We start from the raw sequence: 20694 nt of genomic DNA, 5'->3' as shown, positions 1-20694 counted from the left end.
GAGAACATTGAATGATTTTCAAAAGTTGTTAGGGGATATTAATTGGGTACATTGTTATTTAAAATTGCACAATTATGAATTGAAGCCTTTGTATAATATTTTGGTAGGGGATTCTGTCCTTGATTCTCCCAGATTGTTAACTGCAGATGCCGGAAAAGTCTTACAAAAGGTCGAAGAGAGATTACAGAGTGCCTTTTTGAAGAGATGGGATGAGAATCAGTCCATTTTGTTGTATATTCTTCCTACCTATTATCAGCCCACAGGAATTTTGTGGCAGGATGGCCCATTATTATAGATGTATCCAAAAGTGTCTCTGGCAAAATCTATTGAGCATTATCCTACTTCAGTTGCAAGTTTGGCACAGACCGAAGTACAACAATGTTTACAGTTTTTTGGGGCATCCCCAACTACTACTATTGTCCCATATTCTGTTCCTCAGGTTAAAGTTTTGTGTGGTACCATTGATGATTGGGCCATCCTTCAGTGTGGGTTTAAAGGATTAATAGATAATCATTATCCCAAGCATCCTTTATTATCTTTCTTTAGAGAGCATCCTGTGATCTTTCCAAAGATTACATCAGCTGCCCCTATAACTGGGGCCCCAAATGTGTTTACTGATGGTTCTAAAACAGGCTGTGGGGCCTACTTGGTAGAGAAACAAGAGCCCGTGTTATATCAATTCCTGCCGGGCTCTCCTCAAGTAGTTGAACTAAAAATAGTAATTGAAGTTTTTAAAAATTGCTAGTTTGCTTTTACTTTGATATCTGATTCGGCTTATATTGTTAACGCTGTTAAAATTCTTGAAACAGCTGGCCCCATTAAAATTAAGAGTACTGTTTGTGCATTATTGAAGGATTTGCAAAGTTTAATTTGGCAACGAAGAGAGTTATTTTATATTCAGCATATTGGTGCACATACAGGATTACCCGGACCATTAAGTAAAGGAAATGATGTTGTAGATCAATGGACTAGAATGGAATGTATATTTATGAGTTTTTTATTGGAATAGGCTAGACAATTTCATCAGACTTTTCATGTGAATGCTAAGACTTTGCAGATGAAGTTCTACCTGTCACGAGCTGATGCCCGACAGGTGGTCTTAGATTGTCCTCAATGTATAATCCATCACCATCCCCCTGGCATGGGTGTCAATCCATGGGCTTGTTCCCCCTTAAGATCTGGCAGATGGATGTGACACATGTTTCTGAATTTGGAACTTTAAAATATGTTCACGTATCTGTAGATACGTGTTCTGGGATCATTCATGCCACCCCTTTGAGTGGAGAAAAGGCATGCAATGTCATCTCGCATTGCCTAGAGGCATGGGCTGCTTGGGGGAAACCCTAGCAGCTAAAAATAGATAATGGACCTGCCTATACAGCTCAGACTTTTATGTCCTTTTGTAGACAGATGGAAGTTCATGTCTCCCATGGCTTGCCATATAATCCTCAAGGGCAAGGAATTGTGGAGCGTGCTCATTGCACCTTGAAAGAGCTTTTACAAAAACAAAAAGGGGGAATTGGCCAAGGCCGTACCCCAAAAGAAAGAATAGCCCTTGCCCTTTTTACCTTAAAATTTTTAAATTTGGATGTGGATGACCTTTCTGCTGCGGATCATCATCAGTGCAGCAGAGGTTCCTTGAAGGGATTTGTGAAGTGGAAGGATGTGATCACGGGCATATGGCATGGTCCTGATCCAGTGTTGGCGTGGGCGAGAGGATCTGTTTGTGTTTTTCCCCAGGATCGTTTGGAGCCTCTATGGGTTCCCAAACGACTGACGCGGAAGTGTGCCACGCAAAATGAAAAGATCGTGCCTGAAGGTTCTGTGCGTCCTCCTGTTCCTGTTCCTGATGGAGAGCCAAGCGGAACCTAGGAAATTGGTCAGCGAATTTTGAGGATCTGATAGATCAACTGAGATTGTCCATGGCTACAGTCAATTCCACGTGGGTGGATGTTGGGTTAGCCTCTGGCTTGTCATCTTGGAAAGAATGGGCGGGCATGGGGGCTATGGTTGGTCTCCTATTGTTGGTCTGCCTTGTGGGCCTGTGGTGTATTTGCAGGATCAGGTTCACTCAAAGGCGGGATGCAGCCATGACTGTGCAGGCATTTACGGTCATTGAGGCAGGACAGTCTCCCCAGGTATGGTTGGCAGTCATGCAAAAATGATCGTCACGTTCAGGCTGCAAGACGAAGCACTGCACTCTGGGTCAGCTTCTAGCAGCCCCGAGAAGAGCACGTCTGATTGCATGTGGGTTGATACCCCAGGCCCCGCCTCTGAGAAAAAGGTATCGGACAGGTCTGGTACTCTCTGGGTGGATGACCTAACTGAGGATCAGTACAATGTCCCTGTTTCCAGCATCAGAGATCAGACCTCTACTCTTGCCTGTTTCGTTTAAAAACTAAAAGGGGGAACTGTGGAAAGCCGCTTGAGCTGCGTCCCAAGATGGCGCTGGCTTCTGCCATCCTGAGAGCGAGCGGTCTCGTAAACAAAGCCCTTATTTGGCTAAGCTTGCTGCCCTTGGTTGCTTCCGCATTTGGTCACCTATCCGCTTTTGCCACGTGGCTCATTGGGATTGGCTAAGCTTTGGAGTGCTTAACGGCTGAGGGCGTTGCCCTTGATGCTGAAGTTTAATGGCCGAGGGCCTTGACTTTGGTGCTGAAGATTGTTCAAGGTTGCTGAATAAACTGCTAAAAGAAGAGCTCGTGGGTCACATCTTTCTTGCTGGTCGAGGTGAACATGATAACTGGCTATCTTTTCCCTCCTGCTAGGGCTGGAGAGATGGCTCAGTGGTTAAGACTGCCCTGACTGACCTTCAACTAGAGGACTTGGGTTCAAATCCTAGCATCCACAAGGCAGCTCCTTAACTGTAACTCCAAGATCTCACACCTTCACACAGATACGCATGCAGGCAAACCCAATGCACATAAAACAGCAGCATTAAAAAAAAAATGTTAGCTCGCCAGGCGATGGTGGTGCATGCCTTTAATCCCAGCACTTGGGAGGCAGAGGCAGGTGGATTTCTGAGTTTGAGGCCAGCCTGGTCTACAGAGTGAGTTCCAGGACAGCCAGGGCTATACAGAGAAACCCTGTCTCAAAAAACCAAAAACCAACCAAACAAACAAAAAGTTAGCTCTTTCCACAGGGGCTGAAACACCCAACTGAGAATAACACCATGTACAAGCTAGTTCAGAGTCCACCCAATGGGAGTGAGTGCCCCAGGATCATGGGTGGTTCCTAGGGAGATGATTGGTAGAGCAGCAGACGGCAGGCACACCCTCAAAACATGAGAACGTGTGTACTCTGTGTGTGCACTTAGAATCTCATTTTCTCCAAGCAAGAGGTTGTCCTCTGTGGTTCAGGACATGTCCATAGCCCCATGAGAGATCCCAGACCCAGGAGCATTGGAGTAAATCACCTCAAAGAAGGGAGGCAGAGGCAAAGGCGGGCAGATTTCTGAGTTCGAGGCCAGCCTGGTAGACTAGAGTGAGTTCCAGGACAGCCAGAGCTATACAGAAAAACCCTGTCTCAAAAACCAACCAAACAAACAAACATGTTCTACCATATATTTAAAAAAAAAAAAAAAAAAAAAAAAAAAAAAAAAAAAAAAAGCACTGTGTCACCTGTCAGCTGTGACCAAGGCATGCCTGCCCTGTTAGCATTCTGTCTATAGATGAGGACTGGGCCCATGGTTAGTGGATATGTACTCAAATTGCTTTTCAGTAAAGATAGATTTCCTCCCTCCGGATACTTAAGCACATTTATAGAGCCAAAGGTAAGACCTGAAATTATTAAGACGTAACTATAATACAAGATTGATACAGTAGTTCCTCGGTGTCCTCCAGGCAGCTGGTTCTATTCCTGTTCCCATTATGAAAATCTCCAAAGTCAGGGATAAAATAGCATAGTATTTATATATAAGCTACATACATCTTCCTCTATGCTTAATACAGAGTATATTTATGCAAATAGTTAAACTGTATCATTCATTTGGGGAATAATAAAATATAAATTCTTAGCAAACACTTTTAGTTTAGGTGGCTTAGATGAGTGGATGCCAGGGGTGCTCCCTGCGTTGCTCTCTTGGTAGTCAAGCTAAGCAGTCACAGAAGCACAGAGAAACAATGGATCCAGAAGACTGGGGCAAGGCCACTCGCTTCCCTTTGCCTGCCTGCAAGTGCAGACACAAGTTGACAGTGCGCTGACTAGGTCACCTGATTAACTTTGTCAGCCTTTAAGTCCCATACAAGATGTAGATCAGGGCTGTGTGTAAATCACGTGGCTTCTAAGGATATCCTCTCCCTGAAAAGAAGTTGGGCTAGGCAAGTTGACACCCAAGATTCCCTTACCTCACACTAGGAACCACAGAACAAGAATGGGTTTTGGCCACAAATAAGAAGTCAAGGCACCAGACAAGGAAACTACAGTGCAGCCATCAGTAAGTCAGGAAATCCTCGAAACCCAGAACTGACGTCAGAGGCCAGAGCATTTTAGAGAACAAGATTCTGCTTAATCCTAACATAAGCACAATTCGAATTCAAACTTATGCTGAGTTCTCCTGGTGTCTCATCTGCTGTGGTCTGATTACGTCGGGTCCAAAGATCAGTTGTCTGCACTGTGATAGTTTTAAAAGGTACTGTTTAAGAAGTAGTTAAGGGCTGGCAAGATGGCTCAGTGGTTAAGAGTACTGACTGCTCTTCCGAAGGTCCTGAGTTCAAATCCCAACAACCACATGGTGGCTCACAAACACACAAAATGAGATCTGACACCCTCTTCTGGTGTGGCTGAAGACAACTACAATGTACTTATGGTGCACACCTTTAATTCCAGCACTTGGGAGGCACAGGCAGGCAGATTTCTGAGTTCGAGGCCAGCCTGGTCTACAGAGTGAGTTCCAGGACAGTCAAGGCTACACAGACAAACTCTGTCTCAAAAAACTAAACTAAACTAAACTAAACTAAATAAATAATAAAAAAGTAAGTCTTGGGCCTGAGCGAGCAGGGACTGAGTGAGCAGGACCAACCAGTGCAAACGGGGTCCTAAAAGTCAATTCCCAACAACCAGATGAAAGCTCACAACTATCTGTACAGCTACAGTGTACCCATATGCATAAAATAAATAAGTCTTTAAAAAAAGAAGCAATTAAGTCCCTCCCCAACCCACATGATGGGATGAAGCCTTACAATAGAGGCTTCGTGAAGCTTTTTGGCTAACTTGTCTTCATGATTTTCACTACGTGAGAACAAAGCCTTCTGGCTGTGGAGAGTTCAGAAACAAAGTGTCTTCGTGGAAGCCTACAGCAGCCCTGGTCAGGCAACCATAACCATAGCACCTTGTCTCAGAGTCTCTAATCTCCAGAGCCACAAGAAGTACATTTGTTCTTTATAAACCGCCCCATCTCGGGGATTTTTACTATAGCACCACTACACAAAAATATCCACCCGTGTTTACAGACGGTCTGAACAATGTGATGAAGACCCACGTCTGGGTCCTGCTTCCAATGAGTCTTCAACTCTTTAACAGCAGATTAATAGACAAACAGACACGTGAGCCTTCTGCCTTTTAGCCTCAAGTCTTCAAGGGGAAGCAAGGAAGTCATGAATAGGTCTGTATTTCTTCTAAAGTCCATCATCTCAGTTAACTATAGAAGTCATTCAGGGCTCCTGATAGCTGTATCTGAATCCAAACCTTGGACAAGCTGGAGCCTGGTCTGTGGGGCTCAACTACAGCCCCTGTGGGATGCACACATGTCTGGGATCCACACCAATAGGCCAGCCCTTATTATTGCCTCACCTCTGCCCCACAGGGAATTCAGCTATACCATCTGGGAACTCCACAGCCAGGTAGACCAGGAGTCAGTTTGACCTTCCCTAATCTGTAGCTGTCTGAAGGTGCCACAGGTAGGTACAGTAAAGTCTTCCACCACTTCTAGGAACCCCTTCTGGGCAAACATCTCTATTACTCATCTACAGACCCAGGGGGAAGTGGCGATTCCTATACTGTATTTCCATCCACAGCCCCCTTTGCTTCAGGAAAATAGATGCAATGTATGATTGGGTTCCAGTCCTCACACTTCAAGCAGCATAAGCAGCATTTTAACCTAGCAAGAAAGAGCCAACCAGAGCAGCCTCTGCCTGGAACAGAGAGCAGGACCGTTTCTTAGTCTTGGCACTACAGAGATAGATCATTCGTAGTTACTGGAGTGTGTGTGTGTGAGTGTGTGTGTGAGTGTGTGTGCATGCGTGTGTGTGTGTGTGTGTGTAGGCTGTAAACTTGAGTATTTTAAAGATTTATTTTTATTTATTTTGTGTGTATGAGTACACTGTAGTTGCAAAGATGGCCACGAGCCATCATGTGTGTGGCTGCTGGGAATTGAACTCAGAACCTTTGCCAGCCTGCTCGCTCCTGCCCCACTTGCTCTGGCGTAATAATACACTGTAGCTGTCTTCAGACGCACCAGAAGAGGGTGTCAGATCTCTTTACGGGTGGTTGTGAGCCACCATGTGGTAGCTGGGATTCGAACTCAGGACCTTCGGAAGAGCAGTCAGTGCTCTTACCCGCTGAGCCATCTCACCACCCCCTATTGAGTATTTTATAGCGCTGTTCCTGATTGGTTACCACCAGGAACCCAAACCCCGTGGCAACCAGAACTAAGCCAAGCTACCAGCAAGCATCCTGTGTGGGGGAAGGAAGGCGAAGTGTCCTGGCTGAGAGCCACTGAAAGGAGCCAGACTGCGCTGGAAGCTCTGCTGCCCCCGGCAGGACCAACCTCTTCTCCTGTGGGCCTTTGTGAGTGTTCTTAACCAGCCTGTGGAAAAGGCCCTCTGCTGCAGACAGATTTAGTAAGTAGGTTCTCTCTTTTTTGGTCCCAAGGACCCAAGAGTTTCAGTCAAGAAACTTGGCATGTGCCAAGCAGTAGTGGCGCACGCCTTTAATCCCAACACTTGGGAGGCAGAGACAGGTGGATTTCTGAGTTCGAGGCCAGCCTGGTCTACAGAGTGAGTTCCAGGACAGCCAGTGCTACACAGAGAAACCCTGTCTCGAAAAAAAGAAAGAAAGAAAGAAAGAAACTTGATATGCACCCAACGCCTTGAGCTCTGTGAGAATTAAAGTGTGTGTGTGTGTGTGTGACCTGATACAACTTCACACTGAACGCGCAGAGAGGCAGCTGGGAGGGCCAGGCCTCATCACATAGTGTGGCTGCATGATCTCATAGTTTCTCCTTAGACGTAGTTCCTTCAGGTCCGGAGGACTTCTCAGCACACTCCTTTTGGAACAGGCTAATATCCCCAGGCTAATAACTGAACCGGTTGGCTGACAGTGAATGGACATTTTTCTAATGTTTGTTCTCTGGGAAGAAGTTGCAACATCTCCCAAGTCCTTGTGGGTCATTTTCTTTCTTATAATCACAGGAGAAAGCCTCTGTAGCCCCCCTCAGATTTGACCTGCAAAGTCACTTTTTAACTATATCTGATTACCTTGTTATGTTGAATCAGAGATGTAAGGAGTTGGGGTTGGGGGGGCTGGGGGCTGGCGGGGGTGGGGGTGAGGAATAATGAACCACAAGTGGAGGAGACTGTTTCAACCTTGCAGACAGGAAGTGTCTAGTCAGAACAAGAAGCATCCAGTTACCTTCATTGGAACTGCCTCAAAAGAGACATGCAATATTAAGTTCTCAGTGGCCTTAGCGTAATGGGATCAGAAAAAGCCTGTGTTGACCTCTTTTCCTGGTTAGCTGCCTTCCGGCTAATCTGTTCTGGAGTAATCCTTGTAAAGTAGCCTCACAGACTGTTTAAGGAGCTTTCCAGTTCCCTGCCCTAAAAAATCACCTTAATAGCAGGTTCCTACTAGTTCACAGAAGCCACACTGTGCCCACCCCCCCCTTCATTCAAGAGCTTCTGGTTCTATTCTCCCCACCCCCATCCCCGGAAAAGCTTCCCTCAGAGCTGAAGTGCCCAGTGAGCCTGCACAGACCTCGGCGGTGGCTTTTTATGGTCTCTGACAAGAAAAGATGCCAAGGGAGTGAACGGTTTTTTTTTTTTTTTTTTTTTTTTGAGACCACTGCTTTATTTCACTATTGTTTAACAACAGATTCATCCCTTTCAAGTGGATCTGGAATCGCCCATGTGTTCTCCTCATTCTTAATAAAAAAGGTAATGAAGAAAAAGCCTGAATTTTTGGAGACCTAGAATCTTATTGATGCTAATATAAGCTTTTGACTGCAATTTCGGGTTACGATTATTTCCTGCTGGCGTCTCGGTGGTCACACAGAGTTCCCCACTCCGGTGGAGACAGCTGTCCACAGCTACCACCATTGAAAACAAAAGTGTTGAAAAATGCACCTTTTACAATAAAAAAGTAGAAACCAATTCAATTTCCTTTTTTTTTTTTTTTTTTACGAATATAAAGTTTCTTGTAAATATGTACAGTCTGTTGAGCTAGCTCTATGTAGCAGGAAGCACTTCACAGATGAGACACGCAATATACACTTGTCAGGGCTCAAGGTGCCCGTTTTGTCAGGGCTCAAGGTGCCCATTTCTTGTGGAGGTCCTAAATGAGATGCCAAGACTGTGGCCAGTTATCAGTGACCATTCCAAATACTTGTGGACCAAGAGACAGAAACTTCAGCAAACAGCCAGTCAGATCTGCCCTGGGTGGGCGGGGAATAGGGGGCATGACCCCAAAGACGCCAAGCAACATGTAAAACACAACAGCGGGATGTAGAGGGTCAAAGGCGTTTCAAACGAGAAAGCACTTAGGTCAGAGACGAGCAGGAAGGAGTTGGCATTTAGGCCGGGTTGTAATCTGGGAAGTGACATGGACTGTGGACGCGTGGGCTGAAAACACAGACATGGTCACCAGCTGCGGTGGGGACAGGTCTATCTTTCAGCCTACCTAGGGTGTGCCTTAGTTGTGGAGGCACGCCTAAGAGTCAAGGAGAATCCAAAGCAGGCCTTGTGGGAGATTAAAGGCAAAGATAAGGCCGCTAGTTAGCTTGCCGACTGCAAAGCCTCTATGTTGGTTGGTTCTATCCAGTTGCCAGGAATTCTGCTCTAAAGAGGGTGGAGAGACAGGGTGAGCCGCACTGCACCTAAGGGGAACTCGCCAGCCCCTGTGGGGCTGGGAGCGTTGAGCTGCGGCTTCTCTCCAGTGTCCTGGTCTTAGGTCCAGCCCTAGGGAGAGGCTCATCTGGGAAGTCACAGTTTCATGGGGTAGAACCGTGCTGGGTTTTGTGTTAGCACACAGTCATCCTTGAAGTCAGCAGGGAACTGGAAAGTGGGAGGAGAACGGAGGGAGGAGTGTGGTTTGCTGAAATCCTTCTCTGGTCGTAAGGCTTGAGCGTTTTGTTTTGTTTTGTTTGTTTTTGTTTGCTTGTTCAGTGCTACAGATTGCAGCCTGTTGTGGCCGGTTTATTGACAAGTCATCGAGAGGGTCTTGATTTGGTGGGGTTATGGGATGGCAGCAATACATCGGCAGAGCAACCCAGGGAGGAGTCAGGCAGGTCAGGGGCAGCACATGCAGCGATCCGCCATGCAGAGCTCCCAGTCGGATCTCCTCCTCATCCCAGAGGAGTGACCCTAGGACAGGGGGCGGTGCCCCAGTCCCAACCCCAACCCCAAGGCCTATTAATGCTGGGCTTGGAGCAAGTCTATTGCGCGCTTTCCTGGCCAAAGCTACTCGGAAAGCTGGGGAAGCAGGCTGGGTAGATGAGGCTGAGCGGCAGGGGAGGAGAGCTTGAGGTCCCTTGGCCCCAGGTCACTGCCTCTGAGCCGAGGCCTGGTTGACCCTCCATACATTCTCGGCTGGTGGGAAGGGAAGTTGTCAAGGCCATAAAAGGCAATGAGAACGGTAAACATTTGGCTACAATGTCACCCTGGGTAAGACAGGGCCATCTATGAGAATGGACCGGGACAAGAACGACTGAAGCTACATGAACACGGGAGGTTAGCCAACTGACCAACCGACGGGGGGTGGGGGTGGGGTGGGGGACGGACTCTTCTAGGCTACGTTTCAGTGGCAAAGACCTGATGGTGTGATCTAGCTAAAAACCACTACAACAGGAAATACATTGCTATCCAAATCTACTAAGAATTCTGTTGTATTAAAAAAAAAAAGAGGAGGAAGAGGAAGAGGAGGAGGAGGAGGAGGAGGAGGAGGAGGAGGAGGAGGAGGAGGAGGAAAAAGAAATCCAAACCAAAGAAAAAAACTAACCAACCCAAGGATCTTAGAGTAGCAGTAGACTTCCAGCCACGGTTTGAGTCCGGGTTGGTTTCCTTGTGATGGATGGGTTCAGGCTGGAGCTAAGTACAAAAGTCTGTGAATGCTTGAGAGTTAACAGTGCAGAGATGACTGCAGGAAGGTGCTCCCTCCCCTCCAAGGGGGGGACTGAGCGCTGGCAGCGCCTAAGAGCCTTGGCTATCCGCACCCCTTGGAGATAGGGGTGTCCGTGCCAAGGACAATCTGGACCCAGCTGTGCCGAATGCGGGCCGGGCAGACGGGTGCTGGGGTCCCCTGCGGTGGAGACCCAGAGCGCGGTGTTTTCCTGCAGACGGAGATGAGGAAGTGTTTTTCTGGCTGAGACTTATACTGAAGACTGGTCCCAGACCTAGGAGCCAAACAGAGAGGTGGGGGTTTTAGCATCCGAAGGCAGAAATTGCCGGCTCCCTGTAGAAGGCGACCAGGGGCTTTATGGTGCCTGTCTTGCCCCTCCAGCAGTTGACAAAGGTGCCACACTGAACAATGCCAACTTAACAGAACCAGCCCTCAAAGAACGGGGTCAGGCAGGAAACGAGTCCCTGAAAAAATAAACCCCCAAACTGAATTTGCACGGTCGCACGCACAGATATGCACACTCAGTTTTAGTGGGGAAACCTTTCTTCTTTCTCTGACAGAAGAAGCCCTGTGTACAGTAGTAGCATCTGTAGGAGAGTGCCACTCAGAAAATCATCCCCAAGAGAGAGGAAGGTGATGCCTCTGTCTACACTGGGCTTTAGAAACTGGACAGCCCACCAAGGCAGGCTGAACGCCAGGACCCATGTGAGCACTCCTGAGAGCTACCTGTTTCAACACTCCATCTACCGATCCAGACACTATCCTCAAAGCCACACAGTACTCCAGACTTTGAAAGAGCTCAATGTTCTCGAAGGCAAGCACAGCTGTGAGTCTCTGGGTAGCCTTCCAGAAAAATATAGTGACTGCAGTATGTCTGTGTTTGCCTTCATGTTGGAAAGTGTTCAAAATGTTATCATTTGTATTTTACAAGGAGGATACATATGCTTATTTGCTTGTATGCACAGAACAGCTCCCAGAAAGGACTATTACTGCCTCCAGGGCAGGGAACAACATACTAGTTGGTAGCTGTAACATTCTGAGGTGTGCATACATGGCTCTTAAATCACACACATCATTTGCGTTGGAGGCCCCTTAAAGTACCTTTTCTTCCTAAGCTTTCACTTCCGACATGCCTGCGTCACAGAGATGGAGTCCTGCTTTTGTAACAACAGCTGAGAGGCATACATGACGGCCCTGAGGATGAAGCCACCTCACCTTGTTAACCTGGGACAGTGGGGTCCTCACGGCTCCCGCAGGCAGCCGGCCTCTGCTGCTGTCTTCAAACAGTCTTCCTGGGGACCGCTCTCTCCTCGTGCTGAGCATCCGGCCTGGGGACTTCTCCCGCTCCAGGGGACGGCCTGGGGACTTGTCCCTGCGCAGCTCTGTCCGGCCCTCTCTGTCTCGGTAGCGGTGGGGTGTGCTTGGCTCTCTGGGGTGGCTGGGGCCTTCCGGTGGTGGCGCTGGGCTGGAGGCCACACGTTTGGTGATGTGCTCGTTGTATGTGGGTGGGCCACGCTTGTTGGGGCTGCTGGGGACAATAAGGAGTCAGGAGCTGAGGCATCACAGGCCCAAAGCTGCAGCTCCCGTCCCCTCTAAGCATCCATGCAGGCCCCTTTTCAACACTGGTTTAATTTTGAGACAGGGTCTTACTAAGTATGCAGACCTCATTCTAAAGCCCAAGCTGGTTTCAAAGTCATGATCCTCCTGCCTCAGCTCCTGAGGGCTGGGGTTAGAGACATAAAGCTTAGACCCAAGGACAAGGACAGAAGAACCCCAGACTTCCAGGTGTCAGTGCCAACTCCCACTTAACTGCATCCTGGCCATGCTCCTGCCTCAGCTAAACCCTCACTGTCTCATAACAAGTTCTTTTGTTTTGTTTTTTAAAGACTTTATTTATTTATTATATATAAGTACACTGTAGCTGTCTTCAGACACACCAGAAGAGGGCATCAGATCTCATTGCAGATGGTTGTGAACCACTATGTAGTTACTGGGATTTGAACTCAGGACCTCCGGAAGAACAGTCAGTGCTCTTAATCTCTGAGCCACCTCTCCAGCCCCTTTTTTTGTTTTTTGTTTTTGTTTTTCCGAGACAGGGTTTCTCTGTGTAGCCCTGGCTGTCCTGGAACTCACTCTGTAGATCAGGCTGGCCTCGAACTCAGAAATCTGTCTGCTTCTGCCTCCCAAGTGCTGAGATTAAAGGCGTGAGCTACCACTGTGAGGCGGGAACAAGTTCTTGTCCCTGCACAAGCAGGTGCATGGGAGGTGGAGCGGCCCCGTGAGCTGCCGAGGGGCTGAAGCAAGGTCAGCCTGGTATCGTGATTTCCTCATTCTATCATACCAACCTAATATTTCCCAAGGGAAATGTCAGCTCCTATTAGGGGCTAAGCCTATCACAACTCAGAAATCAGAGGCCCACCAAGGGCCTTGGTGCAAGGGAGCAGTTTTGAGAAAGGCTGCCACTGTCAGGACCCGGATCTCTAACAGTCTTGCGCTCAGCGTTTGGGTGCTGCTGCAGGTGGTTTTTCCAAGTTTTTGTGGCAACTGATACAGATGCTCAGAAGGCTGATGATCGCCATTTCATGACAAGAATAAGATGGCCTATGGACACAGGAATGACCCCTAATAAAATTAGGAAACCAAACAACAGACAGAGTCAGTCCAGCTAGCTCAAAAAAACCACCCTGGCCAAGAGAGTAACTATTAACAATCTCTGATCCTCTGGTCCATTGAGGTCACAAGGACCCTTTCCCCTTCAGTGGTATTAAAATCTGAAGCCAAAGCTTTGTGCATGCCACACAAGCCAGCCACACAAGCCATCTACTTGAGAACTACAACCCTCTTCACCAAGCCCCCGGACACTGGGACCTTTCGGTAGGATCAATCCAACCCTCAGCCCTGGCCTGGCCAGAACTACCTGTGGGAAGGAGCTGAAAAATAGGGCAATGGTTTGCAGAAATGATCTTCTAAGTATCAGCTGATTGTGAACAACTTTATGCCATGGCCTTGCTTCTGCATACTGTGCTAACTAGTGATTTAGATAAATGCTCTGAAAGCCAGCCAACTTCATATCTCTGGGTATTAAATGTAACAGAGCTGATTTCTATACCCTGGAATCAAGATCTATAAATATCTCGAGCTGCAAAGCTCGAAGAGACAGAAGATGCATTAAAACAAATAAATCCAAGGGAGAGAAATACATTAACCCTCTTTGTAATAAAAGAGACGTTCTAGCCTGCGTCCACAGAGCCCCCCATCCCTGTGTCCATAGAGCCCATTGTAAGGCTATTGGGAGGGAGCTCTGTGTCCGGGAAGCAGGGTGGTTCTGGGAAGGCCACTTGGGACAGCTGCTTAGATTAATGAGAGCAGAGACAGCACTCATCACTCCAGGCCGACTGGGCAGTCTTCCATCTCCATATCCATAATGATCAATGAGCTACAGTGTCCACTTTTATGGTTTCTGCAGAGTTATGGTCCCTGCTCTGCTAAACAGACCAGGAAACCAGGTCCTGCCATGAGTCACAGCCAGCCAAGCCAATCACAGACATTCTGACCCCACCACAGCAAGCAGGAGCAAGTATGACTGGTGGGACCCAACTGCAGGCAGGCAGGAGTGAGGCTTGCCAGGCACCCCTGGGGAAGCCAGCAGGTTAGTTACCTCTTTCCCATTCACAGCACCTGGAGCCCTTCTGGCCAACAGAAGTAGGTACCTACAGTGGACCAAGTGGGGTGCACAGCCTATTCCCAACATTTGGACCCCTCTCTGGCATGACCTGGAAATGACACTAAGGTTCTAGGCATACCATGCCATCACTCTGGGGGATGGGATCAAATCAAAAGGCATTGGCACTGGCCTGTCAGCATATTCCCAGGGTTAAAACCACACTGATGAAGAGGTAAGGTTGCTCAGACGTATTAAGGTACAGAAAAAAGTTCGCAGTACTCTACCACATGCAGAACAGTGCACTGCGTGGGGAGACAGGACCACACATCTCAGACACACTGACTCCGAGCCATCACTGAGAGAGACAGCATGTCCTGGCGTGACATCAGAATGTTAAAGACATCTGTCTGTCTTTTCCAATACCTAAGGATTCTGGAACACTTGGTGATGATGATCCAGACACCAAATTACAGGTCCTTAGAGAATAAGGAGAGGAACCTCAGTGGGGCTCTCTGCAGTCCCAGATGTGATGCCCAGAGCCGGACAGGTGGTCCTCATGACTGCTCACAGGGCAGGACAATAAAATAGTCCCCTGGGCTAAATCTCAGAGCTTCTGTGGACCAAGGTCTCCACCTTCCCACACATGGCTGTGGCTCTGGTTCCTAGTCTTCTCTAGGCCGGGCTGAGGCAACCAATGTCTACACCAAGCTCCTGGGGTTACAAAGAGGTTCATTTCCAGGGAAGTAAATGCAGCAACACCTATCAGAACTATGTTTACTATCACACACCCACTTACATGGTTAGCAAAGGGGTGGAAGTTCCAGCAACAGGCTGGAGGCAACACAAGGTGTTTTATGATGCAAACATTTAAATAGTCCGAGGGACAGTGCAGCTAAGCACAGGGACCCTGTATAGCCATGAAAGAGGTAAAGGAAGCCATTTCCTGCACACCTAACACACTTTCCCTTCTGTCAGGAGGGGGAGGGAAGGAAGCTAAGATGGAGAACCACTGAGGGCTGGAAGAACAAACAACAGGCTCACAAAGACCATCTAAACCAACCTCAATGACTTAGAACCAAACTCGGTGTGTGGGGACCTCATAAAACAGCCTCAGAAGAAAAACTGGGAGCAACTGGGCTTTTGTTACTTCAGGGTTCTCATCTGGATTGACTAAAACCACACTGAGCAAGGCTGAGGTGGGGGTGGGGAGGGGTAGCACAGTGGCAGAGCCCTTGGCTAGCATGCCAGTCCTTAGGGTTCAATTCTCAGGACTGCCAAAAAACCCGCGCAAGCACACACACTCATGCATGCTGACCAAAAGGATTGCAAAACCAGCTTGGAGCAATCCAACAGCATTTATGCAAGAAAACCAAACTTACTAAGGCTCAATGGCCACTTAGCACACCCTGGGCCCGTGCTTTCCCCCAGATTGATGGTAGAAGTGAAGCCAGATGGCCACCATGAGGAATCAGCATCCTGCTACATCTGGAAGGCACAGACAGGCTCCAGTGTCCCCAAAAGCTTACTTCCAGAAAATGATCGGTATCTGACCTGGAAAATCTATACAACAGACACTCAGGGCTGTCTTTGTTGGACTGAACCTGGGGCTTGCTGGACAAGAAAAGGCCCCACCTGACAGCTGAACAGTAGCCCTCGATGAACGTGGAACAAGTCTGGGGCGGTCACTGATGTAGAGGAGAACAAACCTCTTTTGGGGAGTGATAGAAATATTTTAAACTTAGATATTGGTGGAGACTGGATACATTTACAAAACTGCTCAGACCGCTAAACTGTACCCTTTCAAGGGTGTCCTATGGTAGTCTTTCTGGTATGCAGGTAGCGCAGTGGAGAACTCAGTGTGATCCAGGGGACTGGAAGGTTCAACTATAGAAATTTACTCCCCACTGTGCAAGAGTAAAGAGTTTGGTGTGTATGTGCCTGCATGGGTTTAAGAGCACTATGTGCGTGCAGGTGCCCTGCAGGTGCTGGAGATCAGAAGAGGCAGATCCTCTGCCACCTGTTGTGAACCTCCTGGTGTGGGTGCTGGGAACTGAATGTTAATCCTCTGCAAGAGCCACAAACACACTAACCACATATCTCACAGTGAGATGTTAAGAGGGTTGAAATGGAATTGAATTATGGTATTTGGAGGTGGAGACCTCCAAATAGGACCTGAGCAGGGTTGGATACAGAGACAAGAAGGTACACATGTGTGTTGGTCCCTGTCTTTTACCATGTGGGCCCTCGACTTCAGAGCAGTACTGTACTGGCTGGTTTTGTATGTCAAATTGCCACAGCTGGAGTTATGAGAGAAAGGTGACTCCCTTGAGGAAATGCCTCCAAAAGATCCAGCTGTAAGGCATTTTCTCAATTAGAGATCAAAGTGGGAAGGGCTTAGCCCATTGTGGGTGGTGCCTTCCCTGAGCTGGTAGTCCTGGGTTCTCTAAGAAAGCAAGCCAGGCAGTGGTGGCACACGCCTTTAATCCCAGCACTTGGGAGGCAGAGGAAGGGAGATTTCTGAGTTCGAGGCCAGCCTGGTCTACAGAGTGAGTTCCAGGACAGCCAGGAGTACACAGAGAAACCCTGTCTCAAAAAACAAATACAACAACAAAAAAAAAAAAAAAAGAAAGAAAAGAAAGCAAGCTGAGCAAACCAGGGGAAGCAAGCCAGTAAGTAACATCCCTAACCACATATCTCACAGCGAGATGTTAAGAGGGTTGAAATAAGTGTAAGCTGAATAAAACCCTTTCCTCCCCAACTTATTTCTTGGTCACAATGTTTTGGCAAGGAATAGAAACCCTGACAAAGACAAGCACCATGAGCCTCTTTTCTTTATAACTAACCCAGCACCAGGTATGTTGTTGTAGTGCCAGAAAACAGACTGATCCATGGTATTGCTTTTATGGAGTAGCACATGTGGACATGTGCACATATAGAAAGATGTCTGAATAGAAACAAACTTGGTTTCTTCCAGGGTGGTGGTGGTGTGAGGGGGGAGGAAGGGGAGAGAAGCCAGGTTTAGATCCTTGAGGGATAAGGGGAGAGGAGTGTCTGAGCCAGGAGTTCAGGGTAGCATGGTGAGATGGTGTGGATAGGCTTGGGTTAGGGAGTGGCACTATTAGGAGGTGTGGCCTTGTTGGAGTGGGTGTGGGTTTGTCATGTGGGTGTGGGCTTCATCCTAGCTGTCTAGAAGTCAGTCTTCCACAAGCAGCCTTCAGATGAAAATGTAGAACTCTCAGCTCTGCCTACACCATGCCTGCCTAGATGCGGCCATGTTCACCCAGGTGGTACTGGTTTTGAAGGCGTGAAGGGGTCATGAAGAGCACTGTGAGAGGTCACGGAAGGCCATTGATGAAGGTGCAGCCTCAGTTGCAGTTGAAGACCCAGGACTGAAGGGGTCATGCAATGGATTTGAGGCTTTGCACCATGAGAGGCTATTGGTGAAGCCTAGCTACAGTATAAGACCCCAGTGTATTGGAGATGCCAGTACCATGGGACAACCACCAAGAGCAGCAGCAGCAGTGGAGTGGATCAACCTGAGCTTAGAGTGCTACAGAGGGCAGAGCTGGAGAAGTGACACCAGCCCTTTGGAGGAGCCCAGATCATGTGTGGATCCCAGACATTGAAACAAGAAGCTGTAACATTGAACAATGCTGCTTTGGAGACTCCAAGATGTTCCAGATGCCAGAGCTGTGGGCTATCTGCTGAAGAAAGCTGCTAACAGGATGTGGAACCAGCCCAGGAGAAAGAAGTGTGTTGCAGTCAACAGAGATGAAAAAGGAGCTGGAAATCTGAAGACCGCTTTGACATCAGACATGGAGATGCAGAGTTTGGAGTTTGCCCAGCTGGTTTCCTTTCTTGCTTTGGGGATTATAGTTAAGTGATTGGATGGATCTCAGAAGAGACCTTGAATTTTGGACTTTTAACATTGTTGAGACTGCTATAGCCTATAGGGACTTTTGAAGTTGGACTAAATGTATTTTGCATTATGCTATGTTTAGGTATGGCCCTCATAGACTCATGTGTTTGAACAAGCCTATGAAAGCCAGGGAGTGGCATTATTAAGAGGTGTGGCCTTGCTGGAGTAGGTGTGTCACTGTGAGAGTTGGCAATGAGACCTCATCCTCCTAACCACATGGGAGCCAGTCTTCTAGCAGCCTTCAGATGAAGATGTAGAACTCTCAGCTCTGCCTGCCTGGATGCTGCCATGCTCCTACCTTGATAATAGACTGAACCTCTGAACTTGTAAGCCAGCCCCAATTAAATGTTGTCCTTTATAAGACTTGCCTTGGTCATGGTGTCTGTTCACAGCAGTAAAACCCTAACAAAGACTCATGGGAACTCATTATCTCTTTATTTTTTGATGGTTTGGTTTTTTGTTTTTGTTTTCTGTTTTTATTTTTTATTTTTTTCCAGACAGGGTTTCTCTGTTTAGCTCTGGCTGTCCTGGAACTCACTCTGTAGACTAGGCTGGCCTCGAACTCAGAAATCCACCTGCCTCTGTCTCCTAAGTGCTGGGATAAAAGGTGTGCGTCACCACTGCCTAGCTCCATTATCTCTTTAAATTAAGGGGCAGGCAGCTATACTGATGGCTCAGCAATTAAGAGAACTGGCTTTTTTTCCCAGAGGACCTGAGTTCAATTCTCAGGAACCATATGGCAGTTCACAACGGTCTAGAACTCCAGCTACAGTGGATCAGACACCCTCTTCTGGTTTCCTCGGGTACCGGGCACACACATACATGTAGACAAAATATTCATATGCATAAAATAAAATTTTAAAAAATGAGCTGGGTATAAGTAGCATAGTCAGGAGGCAGAGGCAGATGACTGCTATGAGTTAGATGCCAGCCTGGTCCATAAGTGACTTCCAGGCCAGCTAAGGCTACAATAAAACAAAAATAAATAAAAATACATGAATCTTTATTTTTTAAAAAAAGCATAAGAAAGAAAAGAAACCGAAGGGAATACTACTTAATATTTTCTGTGCCCTTGGGGTACTTTATCCAGGGGTTAGATTTCCAACACAAATATAAATGTAAGTTATAAAATATTAGAACTCTGAGGGGTCCATAGAAGCCTCCAGGCAGCCCGGGGAAGCCATGGCCCAGCCCCACTTCACCCCTGCCCCACTCTTCAGGACCTCCCCCTGCCTGCCTCGCCTCCCCTCCCCAATGTCCCTCCCAATGCTTCCTTTCTTTGGGGAAGTCCTTCCTGGTCCCAAGTTTAGGCTGTAGAGCTCTAGTTGGTCCATCAGGACTAGACCGAGGAGGAGGATTCCAGTTGCCTCTTGCACTGGGCGTGAGCAGCATGAAGAAGGGGCCACAGGCTTTCCTGGGGCTCAGCAGCTAGCAGGACAGACACAGACCGAAAGAAAGGAAGCATAAGTCTTGAACTGTTCTCGAGAGCAGAGCCACTGAAGGCTCCCTCAGGGAGACGACAGACACTCCCTGCGGCTGTGACCAGGGGCCCTCTGCAATCTGATGCTTACAATGGCCACACACAAAGCATGCTTTCCCTTGAGCATCTTCACATGGTGGAGGGAAGGAGACTCAGTACCTTCGGGAGGTGGAGGGCACCCGGTGCTGCTCAGTGCCAGACTCTTTCACGAGGTTTCCTTTGCAGCATATGACTCTTAACTTGTCCTGGTATGAGGAGGCCAGGTAAATTGCTCCGGAGGAAATTGCGGGGCCCAGGTAGCGAGGGTTTGGGATTTCCAGATATGCTCGGGCAGGGGTCCTGCAGGATTCCAGAGGAGAGTTGACAGGCATCATTGATTACCTTCATTGCTATGTGGCACTACTGTCTTCAAAGCAAGGAGGGAAATGCTTACCCCAGTGAGGAACGAGCCTGGATCTCAATTACTTCCAGTGAGTTGAAGTGAGTCACAAACAGATAAGGTTCTCTGTAGGCTGCAAGGTCACCATGGAGAATGAGCATGAGGGGAAAAAAAAAAGCAGGGTGGGGTGGGGAAGGGATGGGGAAGAGGAAAATCAAAACCTGAACAAGGACCAGTGAACCAGCATCTAGCACCCATCACTGAGCCAGTGACCCAGCATCTAGCACAGTGTAACCACACTAGCTTGGGCTCAGTGGCTACCTTGTTGCTCATTACATCAGAGAAACAAGTTAAGTAAATTCCCTATGGAACTCTGCACAAGATAAAAGATGCATCAGGAGACCCTGTATCTATCCACAGTCCACTGCTCAGCCAGCAGAGCAGGTTCAGAAGCATGCAGAGTGTGTTACCCTCGGGATAGAGGGAAGTCCACTACATGCTTGTACTTGCACAGAACACTGGGGGGGATGATAAGCTCAGGGAAGTCCTTCCCTTTGGGGACAACAAGATGGAGAACGTAGTGGACAGACACCAGGATGACACTTCTCCAATGGACCTGTTTACACTACAACGCTCTCCAAGTTTTTAAAGATTTTTTTCCCTATGTGTAAGTGTTTTGCCTGTATATGAGTATCTGTGTACATATGTGCCTGATGCCCTCAGAGACCAGAAGAAGGTGTCAGATTCCCTGAAACTGGAGTTACAGATGGCTGTGAGCTGCCATGTGGGTGCTGGGAACCGAACCAGGGTCCTCTGGAAGAGCAGTCAGTACTCTCTCTGGTTTCTCCAAACTGAGTTTTTAAAAGACCAGGATTTAGGCCGGGCCATGGTGGTGCATACTTTTAATCCCAGATTAAAAACCA

General features: G+C 47.9%; 1 protein-coding gene across 15 annotated transcripts in view; it reads right to left on the bottom strand.

The window, feature by feature from the left end:
- Positions 1-8062: 8062 nt before the first annotated feature.
- Positions 8063-20694, bottom strand: part of Cit (citron rho-interacting serine/threonine kinase) — a 172179-nt gene continuing 159547 nt past the window's right edge. For 12 of the 15 annotated variants that reach the window (XM_031337593.1, XM_031337597.1, XM_031337596.1 and 9 more), the window contains 4 exons: positions 19826-19904; positions 19552-19731; positions 11545-11857; positions 8063-10603 (listed from right to left, as the gene is read on the bottom strand). In XM_031337593.1, coding sequence (XP_031193453.1) covers positions 10580-10603; positions 11545-11857; positions 19552-19731; positions 19826-19904 — 596 coding nt within the window. In that variant the 3' untranslated portion in view covers positions 8063-10579. The remainder of the gene's footprint in view (positions 10604-11544; positions 11858-19551; positions 19732-19825; positions 19905-20694) is intronic. The other 3 variants (XM_031337594.1, XM_031337602.1, XM_031337600.1) reach the window with 1 other exon arrangement.

This window comes from Mastomys coucha, unplaced genomic scaffold, assembly GCF_008632895.1.
Source record: "Mastomys coucha isolate ucsf_1 unplaced genomic scaffold, UCSF_Mcou_1 pScaffold22, whole genome shotgun sequence".
Lineage (NCBI taxonomy): Eukaryota > Metazoa > Chordata > Mammalia > Rodentia > Muridae > Mastomys > Mastomys coucha.
The sequence above is the reverse complement of the archived record's forward strand: the minus strand, read 5'-3'. Positions and strand labels throughout refer to the sequence as shown.